The sequence below is a fragment of the Macaca mulatta genome, chromosome X (assembly GCF_049350105.2).
Source record: "Macaca mulatta isolate MMU2019108-1 chromosome X, T2T-MMU8v2.0, whole genome shotgun sequence".
In the NCBI taxonomy this organism is placed as follows: domain Eukaryota; kingdom Metazoa; phylum Chordata; class Mammalia; order Primates; family Cercopithecidae; genus Macaca; species Macaca mulatta.
The window spans coordinates 125,037,024-125,050,190 of record NC_133426.1 but is presented as its reverse complement, the minus strand read 5'-3'; the positions used below and the strand labels follow the sequence as shown (position 1 = coordinate 125,050,190).

The window sequence follows — 13,167 nt, the reverse complement described above, 5'->3', positions numbered from 1 at the left end:
TGGACTTTTAGCCTCTGGAACTGTGAGAGAATAAATGTTTGTTGTCTTAAGCCACCCAATTTGTAATAATATTTTGTGTTATGGCAACCCTGGGAAACTCATATGCCATGTAAACCTCAAGAAAAATATTGAAAGGATAACAACCTGACAGTCAAACATTATGCTTAAGGTTTATTTGCAATACGTTCTTACTTGATAAATCCACAGGAACGCATTCTACTGTGATGTTTAGCTGCCCAGGTATAATCTGCAGTTTGGTCTTTTCTGGCCTGGGTATAAAATAATAATATTTTAGAGTTAAAATTATGATTACTGAATGCACTGGTTACCCCTCCATCCAAACTTACAATTTTAAGCATTCTGCTTTTCCCATATATGACTCACATTCATCATTTGAAAGAACTGAGGATTCATCTATTATATTTATTTACTGCAGAAACACCAAACACTTACTTCTTATATTCTGAGAGCAACTTGAGAATGTCTTCACTTGAAAGCTTGCTACTGTCTTGTTTATACAGAGGAGAAAATCTCCCATCCAGATCGAGAGAGCCTTGAGTATCTTTGAAAATGGGTCTAAAACAGCAACAGAAGCATTTTAAAAAAAAGATATTCCATGTTGATAAATTAAGATAAAATTAGCAATGGTTGGAATGTGAAATGGTGAAACCACTTTGGAAACGGTTTGGCGGTTTCTCGTTAAGTTAATCACCCATCACTCTACAATCCTGCAATTCCACTCCTAGGCATATTTCCACATGGTACATGAATGTTCTTAATTTGTGCAGCAGCAATTTAACAAAAATCTATATAAATACATGTTCACAGACGATTTATTTGCTATAGCTCCAAACTAGTAATAATCCAGATATTTATCAAAAAGTGAATGGGTAAGCAAACTGTTGTATATTCACACAAGGAGATGCTGCTCGAAACGAACTACTGATTCACACAACAATATGGATGAATCTCAAGAACACTGAGTACAAGAAAGCAAACATCGGAGGACATGCTGCATTATTCCATTTATATGAAGGTGCAGAAGAGATAAAAAAAAGTCATCTGTAGTGAAAATCAGATCCGTGGTTGCCTGGGACAGGGATAAGATGGTTGAATAGACAAGGGACATGAAGAAATTTTCTGGGGTAATAGACATGTTCCATATCTGGTTGGGGTGATAGTTACATAACTGTATACATTCGTGAAAATTCATGAGGCTAGACATTTAAAATATGTAAATTTTATCAAAGGTGAAGTATATTTCCATAAAGTTCATAAAAAGCATAAGGATAAATTTATATGGGGCGATTACAATATAGAGCCAGTTCTGTGTATCCATGGGCTCTGCATTTGTGGATTCAAAAAACCATGGATAAAATTATTTGGAAAAAAGAACTGTGTCTATACTGAACACAAATAGATTTTTCTTGTCATTATTCACTAAACAGTATAGTATAACAACTATTTATATAGCATTTACATTGCATTAGTAATCTACAGATGATTTAAAGTACATGGGAGGATGTGAGTAGGTTACATGCAGATACTACGCCATTTTATAGCAGAGACTTCGGCATTTGAAGATCTTGGTATCTGTGGGAGATCCTGGAACCAATGCCCCACGGATACTGAGGGATGACTATGTATGTATAGTGTCTCATATGAACTTGATTATTCCCTTCCCCTCCTCTTCTCCCATTTTTAAGCAACTGTTCTACTGCTAAAATGGAAAACAATATACACGCACCCAACACACTGGAAGCAGCTATAGCCTGAAACATATTTCCCCCCTGGCAGTACCTCTGAAGATGTGGTTATAGGCATTAATTAACCCCACTGTTCCTACTTCATATATATATATATATATATATATATATACACACACACACACACACACACATACTTCATACATATATACTTTATACACACACACACATATATGAACACACACTTTAAGTTCTGGAATACACGTGCAGAACGTGCAGATTTGTTACCCAGGTATACACGTGCCATGCTGGTTTGCTGCACCCATCAACCCATCATCTACATTAGGTATTTCTCTTAATGTTATCCCTCCCCAAGCCCCCCACCCACCAACAGGCCCCAGTGTGTGATGTTCCCTTCCCCATGTCCATATGTTCTCATTGTTCAACTCCCACCTATGAGTGAGAACATGTGGTGTTTGGTTTTCTGTTCTTGTGCTAGTGTGCTGAGAATGAAGGTTTCTAGCTTCATCCATGTCCCTGCACAGGACATGAACTCATCCTTTTTTATGGCTGCATAGTATTCCATGGTGTATATGTGCCACACTTTCTTTTTCCAGTTATCATTGATGGGCATCTGGTTTGGTCCCAAGTCTTTGCTATTATGAACAGTGCCACAATAAACATACATGTGCATGTGTCTTCAGAGTAGAATGATTTATAATCCTTTGGGTATATAACCAGTAATGGGATGGCTGGGTCAAATGGTGTTTCCGGTTCTAGATCCTTGAGGAATCGCCACACTGTCTTCCACAATGGTTGAACTAATTTACACTCCCACCAACAGTGTAAAAGCATTCCTATTTCTCCACATTCTCTCCAGCATTTGTTGTTTCCTGACTTTTTAATGATCACCATTCTAACTAACATGAGATGGTATCTCATTGTGGTTTTGATTTGCATTTCTCTAATGACCAGTGATGATGAGCTTTTTTTTCCTACGTTTGTTGGCCACATAAATGTCTTCTTTTGAGAAGTGTCTGTTCATATCCTTTGCTAAGCCTCCTTTATTTCTAGTAAACAGGGGTTTATCGTATATCTTTTAAACATCCAGCCCAGCCTTTTGACTAAGTTTTTACTACTGCTGAGAACCAAAACAATTCAGGAGGAAAAAAATACCTTAATTCCTCATCAGAACTGGAAATCAAAGCTTCTAACTTTGAAGACTTCAAAATTATTTTTTCTACTGGTAAAACGGCATCAAACAGCTACTGGTATGGCCCAAAGAGGGACCGTATGCCACAGTGGTCTAGAGATGACTGTGAAGGCAGGTGCCCTGGGTTCTGATCCATGTTCTGCCACATGCTGTGTGAACTTGGAAAATAATTTATATTTTTGTCTTTCTGCTTCACTTCTGGGCCTCAATTTCCTCATCTTCAAAGACAGGGATAACAGTACCCACCTTTTAAGACAATAGACATGAAGCACGTAGATAAGTGCCTTGAACAGAGTTAGCACTTGGTAAATATATATATATATTTTTTCCCTGAGACGGAGTCTTGCTGTCGCCCAGGCTGAAGTACAGTGCTGTGATCTTGGCTCACTGCAACCTCCACCCCTCGCGTTCAAGCAAGTCTCCTGTCTCAGCCTCCCAAGTAGCTGAGATTACAGGCGCCTGCCACCACGCCCGGCTAATTTTTGTATTTTCAGTAGAGACAGGGTTTCACCATGTTGGCCAGGCTGGTCTTGAACTCCTGACCTTGTGATCCACCTGCCTCGGCCTCCCAAAGTGCTGGGATTACAGGTGTGAGCCACTGTGCCCGGCCAATAACTATTAACAATAATAATAGCAGCAGCAGCAATGGACTTTTCAGGCTGGAGCTTTAAAAATATGCTGATGTTTACAAGCCATACCTCACCTTCTATAATGCCTACATACACCAACCTCTGCTACTCTTTGCCATTCACCTATCCCTAGTTATCGTTGTTTTTTTACCAGTCTGCAACACAAGGACAATAGTGATCTTTCATCTACCATCATACAATACATTTTGAGACCTTGTCCAAAATGAAATGATTATGAATAGTGACAAATAAAAGAGTTAATTAACTTAGAATCTCCTACCCTTATGCTACTCCCTAGTACCCACTGAACATAATTGATTGAATTATTCAGAACACGGTGCCCTTTCCGCAGAAGCCCTGGTGAGCTGTACAGGCTGTACCACAAACAAGTCAGTGAAACTGTACTTGAAAAAGGGGGATAAACAAGAAACCTGTTTTAAGTCATCCCTGCATGCATTTACAAACTTTGGATAAAATAATGTAACCTACCATCAGGTATGAAATATAGTTAACACATGCTGGCAGAATTTGTCATCAGGAAGAAAATCTATTAATTACACACTCACATTTAATGACTTCATTATTTGCCTCTGAATTTTCAGTATGTTTTCCAGAAATATTCTACGATAGATTTTCAAAGCATAAACCCAACCAACTCTGAAACAGGGGGCATACTGCACATAACCCTCTGTAATTTCTGCTTTTCTGAAAAAAAAAATTCCATTACTACCAAATAAACTCTGCTTTTAAATGCAGTAAAATTAAGTGGTGTCAGTCAGAACAGTAACCAAAGCCAAAGAAAACTTCCCTAAAGCAAGACATATGGAAAAAAAAAAAGAGAGAGGGTGTTTGATGCACAGCAAAGTTTAAGAGAAAGCATTCTTGGCTGGGCACAGTAGCTCAGGCCTGTAATCCCAGCACTTTGGGAGGCCGAGGCGGGTGGATCACCTGAGGTCAGGAGTTCGAGACCAGCCTGATTAATATGGTGAAACCCCGTCTCTACTAAAAATACAAAAACTAGTTGGGTATGGTGGTACATGCCTGTAATCCCAGCTACTTGGGAGGCTGAGGCAGGAGAATCGCTTGAACCTGGGAGGCGGAGGTTGTGGTGAGCCAAGATTGCACCATTACACTCCAGCCTGGGCAACAAGAGTGAAACTTGTTGTCTCAAAAACAACAACAAAAATAATAATTATTACATCCCAAGTGTCCCAAGATACAACTGGCCTGCCAGAAACACACTGTTGAATGCTGGTTAAGTATAACAGCCCTTAACTTCACATATGAACGTGAGTGAGCGGGTCAGGATTATATTTGTACAAACCTGGCAGCCCAAGCGAAGGGCATTCTGTATTGTCCAAGGCGGCTACACACTTGTTTAGCTGTCCTGTGCACCTTCTGGGCCGTCTAAGGTCAGAAACAAGAAGATAGGCTTGTATTTGTTCAAACTGCCATGGACCCACCCAGAATAATAATTTCCCCAACTTACCGTTATAAAACATCAAAAATCTCGGGGAGAAAAAAAAAAAAAAAAAACCATAGAAATAGCCACAAGCAGAACACCATGCATCAGCCAGCCATTTTTCAAGTCCAAAGTATTTCATAAAGGCTTTGGATTTTCTCATTAACAGAGCTTCTGTCATTTACAGCAGAAGACAGACAAAATAGATATAGGGCACACTTTGCACCAAAGACCTCTACTGGAAAAATGTTCACTGGTTTTAACATGTACTTTATTTCACATAGCAGGCAAATGCTCATCATTCTTGGGAGAAGTTTCTTATGGATACAGCTGCCCTTTCTACTCCCAAGATAAGGAGCAAGTCACCAGGAGTCAATGCAATTAGTCTAAGTGTGGGCAGGAGCTGCTGTTTGCACAGGCACGGAGAGATGACAAGGAGACAAACTGCCTATAGAGTCTAAACAGACCTCGAAATGCTGGCTGGATGCTTATCCCTAGGGATACAGAGTGCTGGAGGCTTTTATCTATATTGTTGAGACATTTTTCCTCCACAAATTAGTCCCATCACATCGGCAACTTCCACTTAATAAACAGTATTTGGGTACACAACGAAATGCCATGTACAACAGACTGATGTTTCATAAATACACAGTGGCTGGAGTGCTACTAATGAACTCAACCATGAACCGTTCCCTCCTGGGGTCTCAGTTTTCCCATTTATAAAAGGAGAGGATGAGATTAGAGCAGTGATTTCCAAACATTTGAATTTCACAATTTTCTAGAAATGTGGATGACAATATAGGGTTGCCAACTTTTAATATTGCCACTTAAGGACATTCAACAAAACAATTTTTTAAATCCCTGCCATTTAATATGCCAACATTTCATGAAAGGAAGATATGCATAACCTTTAAAAAGCAGGAAGGGCAAAGATCTCAGAATAAAGGGCAGCCCTCCGAATTAAACACATTTAGCTTCATGAAATGTTCACTGTCTTTCCTTTCCCGTTTCATCACAGACAGGAGTAAATCTGGGTATGAACTGACATTTGGGAACTATAGGACTGGATCATCTTTAATCTCCCAGCTCTGACATTCATTCTAGGGCTTTATGTAGGGCTGTAAGGAAAAGAACGGCTACTGTCAAGGACATGGTGTCAATTAGCAGATGTTGCCTAAAAGCTTTTGGCTCTTATTTTGATAATCAAGCAGAAATCAGATTATCACATTAAAAGAACATCAATGACAATAGGAAAATATGCCATGTTCAAGTTTTAGCATACATACACAGTATACAATGTTTTCAGAATATATAGCATGCTCAAAGCAATAGCATTTAAAATATCAGTAAAAGGCAAATTTTACATTAAGGTGAAATGTCGATCAACAATCTTTATAAATTACCTTTACTGGATCAGAATTTTTGATGTAGGGTTCTGCACAGTGTGTAATGTTTCCCTGCAGCACCTTTTCAATTCTTGCAACTAGAAAAATTTCAGGATGTGGATTCGTCACTGAGAAAATTCCCTGGGAAAAAAGTACTTCCGTTAGACTTTCTTACGTAACCTTGTACATATGGTTGTTTATGGTTCATGATTTTTAGTAAAGAATGTTCATATTCAACAAAGGATCGTGTCCAGGACCCTAGAAATAGATAGAATCTCCTTTCACACAGTTTTCAAAGCTTCCAACGTTCTTTTCAAAATGGATTTTATATCTTGTCACCAACCTCACATCTGTTAGCCTCCGTAGTGCAGGTGTCACTGCTGCTGCTTTGCCTCTTTGGTTTGGTTGTGTATGCAAAGTGAGTTCTTTGACCTAATTTAATACAATGTACATTGTTTGGCTTAATTGATGTGTGTTAAAATAGTGTACATTTCTCAAGTGGAACTAGATATATGTTTTTAAATGCAGCTGCATGTAACTCAAGAGCAATTAATAGTTAACTAATATTTATTTCCACTAAGAAGGAAACAGAAACTTTATTGCTCTAATATGGAAAAGCTAAATTATCCTCTAGAGGACATTCCTTTGTTGCAGTTCAAGAGCTCTTGTGCTTCCAATGCAAAGGTGGGAGACAGAGAATCCAAAACTCATTTTGTCCCCATACACTTTATTTAAACGTACTAATGCAGATGCAACCAAAGTTACATTTTTCTTTGAATGCATGTGGAACAGGAACACCTCCTGTCCAGTTTGACTCCTTCCAAACATAATATCCTCTACATAGCATGTTAGTTGGTTATGCCTGTTGTTTAAAGGGGCATCACTAATGAATTCGAGCGAAAAAATCTATCACTGAGTCTCTACTAAAATTTCGTTTTTTCCTTGGTATATTACCAACTTTGTTAATATAGTGATTTCCAGTTTCCAATGCATTTCAGACACATTATCTCCTTTGTACCAGACAGAACCCTTGAAGCTAGACAGGGCAGAATAGAAAATTGAGTGTAAAAGGCTAATAATTCCCCTCAAGTCAAATAGCTTAGAAGGGTCCCAAGTAATGGCTGACTCAGCTTTGAATTCCCAAGCAGCAAGCACGGAACAAAGTGGTTCAAATTTGCTTGAGAAAATGAACAAAGTGGTTCAAAATTGCTTGTCAAATTTCTTGGGTTCTGGCTCCAACATTTATGGGTTTAAGCAAGTCACATTCTAAGTCCCAGGTTTCTCATCTGTGAAATAGCATGATAGTAGTGACTTCATACATCTCTTGTATGGCTTAAATGAAGTAATGCACATCAGGTACCTTGTTATTACCCAGGTGGCCCACCAAAGCATCCCAAGGTCACAGAACCTGGCTTCTAGTACTGCCGGGAACATGCTGTTTGAGCTGTGAGGCTGACCGCGCTGGCAGACTGCCCGAGCTTTCCCTGCAGAAGGTATGCTGAGCAGTACGCCTTGAGTGCGGTGTTACGCTCACTGCCACATAACCATGCTAGATGGTTTTCATGCTTTATCTCATTCAGTCTTCATAAAAACCTTGAAATGTAGGCACTACTATATACACATTCTATAGATTAAGAAATGGAGGCTCAGAAAGGTTTGTGCAGTGAGTAAGTGGGTGAAGAAGACTGCAGTCCAGGCTTCCAGATTATACAGCCCAAGCTATATTCTCTCTCAGCCCTGAGGTCCATACACCCAACATCTCATATGATGAGGCCAGATTAGAACAGTAATACTGCTGGGTGTGGTGGTTCATGCCTGTAATCCCAGCACTTTGGGAGGCTGAGGCAGGAGGACTGCTTGAGCCCAGGAGTTTGAGAACAGTAATACTGATTATTGCTATAGCTAACATTTACTGAGCACCTATGGCTTCCCATTCCCAGTACTCTAGGCATTTCCTACTGATGCCAGCAATGAGTACTATAATTTTAAGGTAGTTGATAATTGATAAAAGCTTGCTGTTTTCACTTGCTTGAGATCACTGTTACTGCTACTACTCCTAGCTACTACGTTGCACTGACCAAACCCAGTGTGCCCATCACAGTGCTGAGTGTTTTCTTAGAACCACGCACCTTGTTTGTGCCTCCCCACAGCCCTTGGACACAGGTATGGTCACCACCTCTACTTGTAGATGAGGATGCTGAGGCACAGAGATGTCCATTTTCTAACTGCCCAGGGATTCCAATGATGGGGGACACTCTTTGGGGTTGTTTTACCTTTTGTCCCATCAGCTTCTGGTCCTCTCCCTGTCCCCAGAATGCAAAAGGTGGCCAGAGAGAGCCCAGAAATCCCACGCGGGCTGGAGGTCTGGCCGTTTAGGACAAGGTCTATGGCCCAGTCCTTGTTTCCCACCAAGGGGCATGAATATGCCTCCCCACCCCAGGGCGATTCTTATCCACTTTGCTGGCCCCTCCAGCTAGAGAATGGGCCAGGTCCTCTACCCCAGCCACCAGCACTTACAAAGCTCCCAGGGTGTGGCAGGGCGTGTGCTATGTGTTCTATATTTCAGCACTTAATTACATTCATCTACTATTCTTGATCAAATTATTTCAAACAGACCTAAATTCAAATCCTACTGTCACCACTACTAGCTGTGTAATGGTGAGCAGCTTACTTAACCTCCCTGAGCTTCAGTTTCCCCATCTGTCAAACAGTAGTGATTATATCATTTCATAAACTATTATGATTACACGAGACACTGATGGAATAATGTTGGCACACAGGAGATCTTTTTCAAATGTTGATTTTCTTCCTGTCCCAAATTAGAAACTGGATGACATCTGAAATCATAATTTAAACTTCCTGCATTGAACATACAGCTGAGTGGTACACACTGAAGTAATATGGGAAATACACATTGGCTTGAAATGACTTATTTGATATTGTGCAGGAAATTTTAAACATAAAATTCAATAGCAGGTTCTCAAATATTTACAACACTTTACTTGCTCAATCCCTTTCAGAAGCATCCACCATCATTGTGGAATGTTCACAGAGGTGACAACTACAGTCTCAGTAACAAGCTAAGGGGCTATCAGGGAATAAGGGACAACTTGAGGACAAGCCACCAGAAATCCACAGCCCCAAAAAGACAGTGACAGTCCATGTAAAGAAGTCTTCCCCAATGTTTGATCATCTATATAAATCAGCATAATCTTTGACCCTAAAAATCCCAATGCTTGGAATTTATTCTAAGGAGATAATTCAACAAGTGAGCTAAGATGTGTGCACAAGAGATTCAATGCAGCATTATTTCTGACAGCAAATAATTAGAAATGTCTTAAGTAGCTAAATCAATGAAATGTCATGTTAGCCTTTAATATAAACATGACTGATCTATAGATATTGATGTAGGATGATAAACATATTAAAAGAATACAGTAGGTATAAAACAGCATGAATATAATTTTATAAGCATATACATAATGTGTATGTATTTCTATATACACAACAGAGATGTCTGAAAAGATGTTTACCAAAATGTTAATAGGTATTGTCTTTTGGTGGCGAATTTTACTTTCTTTTTTACACTTCTTATATTATTTGAATTTTCTACATAAGAATGTACTTATTATAATCAGGAAAAAAAAGAATGATATTTTTATTTAAAAAAAAATCAATCTCCTTACAACATGAACAGTTTTGTTCATATGCCTCTTTCTCCTTTTAATTCTATGCCATGCTCTCATTTCCTTTTAGCTGCAAAAGTCTAGCGAGCAGATGATCAATCCACTCCGCTAACTTCTTATGGCCTCCAGTCTGGTCAGAGGTCAGAATTCCAAGGAACAGTTAAGCTCTTTCTGAAAGGGAATCTTTGCTCCAGATAAAACAGAAGAGTATAGCATTACAGCTATGACACAAGCAGTTCCCACTCATTGCTTTTCAAGTAAAACTCCTTGTATAAAGAGACCATACGCTCCATTCAAATGACCTACTCATACTCAGAATGGACATGAAAATTAGGGGTGGGAGAGTTAATTTAGGGTCAATTTTTCTTAAAAACCAAAACTTTCAAGCACTTATTGCCTTGCTCAGAAGTATACACATGAGTGTGGGTGCAGGTGTGTTTATGTGTGTTTGTATCAGCTTTCTTTTTGAGACGGAGTCTTGCTCTGTCACCCAGGCTGGAGTGCAGTGTGGCGTGATCTCGGCTCACTGCAACCTCCACCTCCTGGGTTCAAGCGATTCTCCTGCCTCAGCCTCAAGAGTAGCTGTTATTACAGGCGCACACCACCACGCCCGGCTAATTTTTTTTGTACCCTCAGTAGAGATTGGGTTTCACCATGTTGGCCAGGCTGGTCTCAAACTCTTGACCTCAAGTGATCCGCCCACCTTAGCCTCCCATAGTGCCAGGATTACAAGTGTGAGCCACTGCGCCTGGCCTGTATCAGCTTTGTATCTCGCAAAATAATTCCCTTGTATCTCACATCATGGTCCCATTAAAAATGTTCCTTTGATAACATGTTACTAGCATGTTCACTGGTTTCCATTTTTGCCCTCAAACTTCAGTCACCAGAAAAATATCTATCGAAAGACCTTATGAGAGAGAATGTCATGAAAACATTGGTCTGAAACCACGAAATAATGCAAGAATATTTCTGTTTCTTATTCTGAACGTGCTGCTAAGACTAAAGGTCATTCATTACCTGCTGTATGTAGCGTAACTGAGATTCGGCAATTCCGTGAATGTAAGATTCGGGTGAAGAGCCCTTTGGGCTACCGTCACTGGCCAGTTGGGTTGAAGAGCCCCACAGCATTTCACGGACAGATGGGGGATTCAGGTCTATATGAAAGTCTGCTGAAATCTTACAATTGTTCTTTACATCAAATAAGGCAAGATTGATAAAAAAGGGCTCAACCTGGGAATAAAAAGTTATATTTTAAAACTGAGACTTTAGTAGGGGCATGGTGGGGAGGCGCACAAGTGCAAAATAAGTTTTTTATTCCTCCAGTTTCTGTGACTACAATTCCTTTCTGAGTTCAAAACTTAGCTAAAATTATATTATGGCTTATCTGCACAGAACAAAGAGTATTCCAAAACAACAGACTTCATCACATTTTAACTTCTGTCAGGTGTAGATAATTTCACAAGTTATAAAGTTTACAAAAAGAATTAGAAATCAAAAGCTACATTTAAATAACACGAAATGTTCTATGAATAAAATTTAATTCTTTACACGTTTACTGAAACTACCTAAAAAATAATGCCAATATTACAGTATAGAAATAAATATTCTCTTCTGTTATGTTCCAACTTACTTGACTATACATTTCATAAGAGCTAATAACAATCAACATCAAATTACTTGACAAAAGCTTTGCCCTATCAGCAATTTTGGAAGACATGATTCCTCTCTACAGATGGCATTTGAAAGATGGTCACAAAGAGAAATTTCATGCCAGATGGCATAAAGATTAACCCTTTACACACAGAAAAGTCTGCTGTACTTTTAAGCTATTTTGTAAGAGAGTCTATCATCACTGTTTTATTTTTAATAGACAAAACTAGAACCAAAAAATAAAGATGAACATAAAAAACAGTCTCTTGGAAGGTTTTACACTTACAGTTTCAAGGATTTTTAAGCAACTCAAATGATCCATGAGAGCCATCACTTAGAATTTTCTCTGTAGACCAAAATGAATCTAATGCTATAGAATAGTGACCGAGCCTAGCAGACTGCACAGCATCTGTATCCCAGCATGGTTATGGTGATCCTTACTTATTGCTACGAGCCAATTTCATAGAAGAAAACATATTATCTAGTAGAATTTACGCATTTGAGGATTTTGCAAGTTTGGGAGACATGCTCCTCTTGAACATCAAGAGCCTACTCTATCTGCTCTTCTGAGTAGGTAAGATTTTCACGAATCCTCAAAATGAGAACATAGTCATATTTTGGCAAAAGAAAGAGATGTATAAAATTCTTGCATGTCAAATTTATCATAATATGTGGCGCTGGCATTTTCACATAGTCAATTATTAATAGTTCTCAGTCATACAAAGATGTTTCTTCATTTTTTATTGTAATAAGATTTCTTTTTTATATATATAAAACTTTCATTTTAGGTTCAGGGGTACATGTGCAGGTTTGTTATATAGGTAAATTGCATGTCACGGAGGTTTGCTTTACAAATTATTTTGAGAAAGACATTTCTTTAATGCACTGATGCAAGGAGGGTAGAAGGCAAAGTCATACATACATTTGTGGGTGGTCCTTTTGCATTGTCTCCAATTTGGCCCAAGATATTGAAAGTTAAATCATGGCAATTTACCAGGAAACGTTTGTTGCACTTTTCTTCAAATGGCTTTATATCAGGTTCAATTCCTGAAAAGTCCAACCTCTATAAAAGAGATAGTATGAATCATTTTCAAAAAAAGATAGGATTCATATTAACATAGATTTACATCAATATACCAAAAATGGCAAAAATCCAACAGTTCTCTGTCCATTCTTCATTTGAACCCTTTTTATGTTTTCATTTAACAAGCCTTTGTCGACTTTTTACACTAAGGTTAAACAGTGATGGAGAAATCCTAGAGGGAGATGATGAAACTCGGATCTAAAGGCAATGGAAAAGTCACATGTCTGTACTACGGCCTACAAAGTCCTACATGGCATGATTCCCTGTCTCTTCACACCGCTCTGACCTCATCTCCTACCACACTTGCCCTCTTCCCTCTTCAAGCCACACTGGCCTCCTTGGTTATTTTGCC

At 39.0% G+C, this 13,167-nt stretch overlaps 1 protein-coding gene across 5 annotated transcripts in view; it reads right to left on the bottom strand.

Moving 5' to 3' along the window:
- DOCK11 (dedicator of cytokinesis 11) overlaps window positions 1-13,167 on the bottom strand; it is a 189,595-nt gene that overhangs the window by 98,760 nt on the left and 77,668 nt on the right. For all 5 annotated transcript variants that reach the window (XM_028842425.2, XM_077989509.1, XM_015128074.3 and 2 more), the window contains exons 11-16: window positions 12,654-12,794; window positions 11,099-11,311; window positions 6,414-6,536; window positions 4,873-4,955; window positions 454-576; window positions 193-269 (exon numbers count right to left, since the gene is read on the bottom strand). In XM_028842425.2, coding sequence (XP_028698258.1) covers window positions 193-269; window positions 454-576; window positions 4,873-4,955; window positions 6,414-6,536; window positions 11,099-11,311; window positions 12,654-12,794 — 760 coding nt within the window. The remainder of the gene's footprint in view (window positions 1-192; window positions 270-453; window positions 577-4,872; window positions 4,956-6,413; window positions 6,537-11,098; window positions 11,312-12,653; window positions 12,795-13,167) is intronic.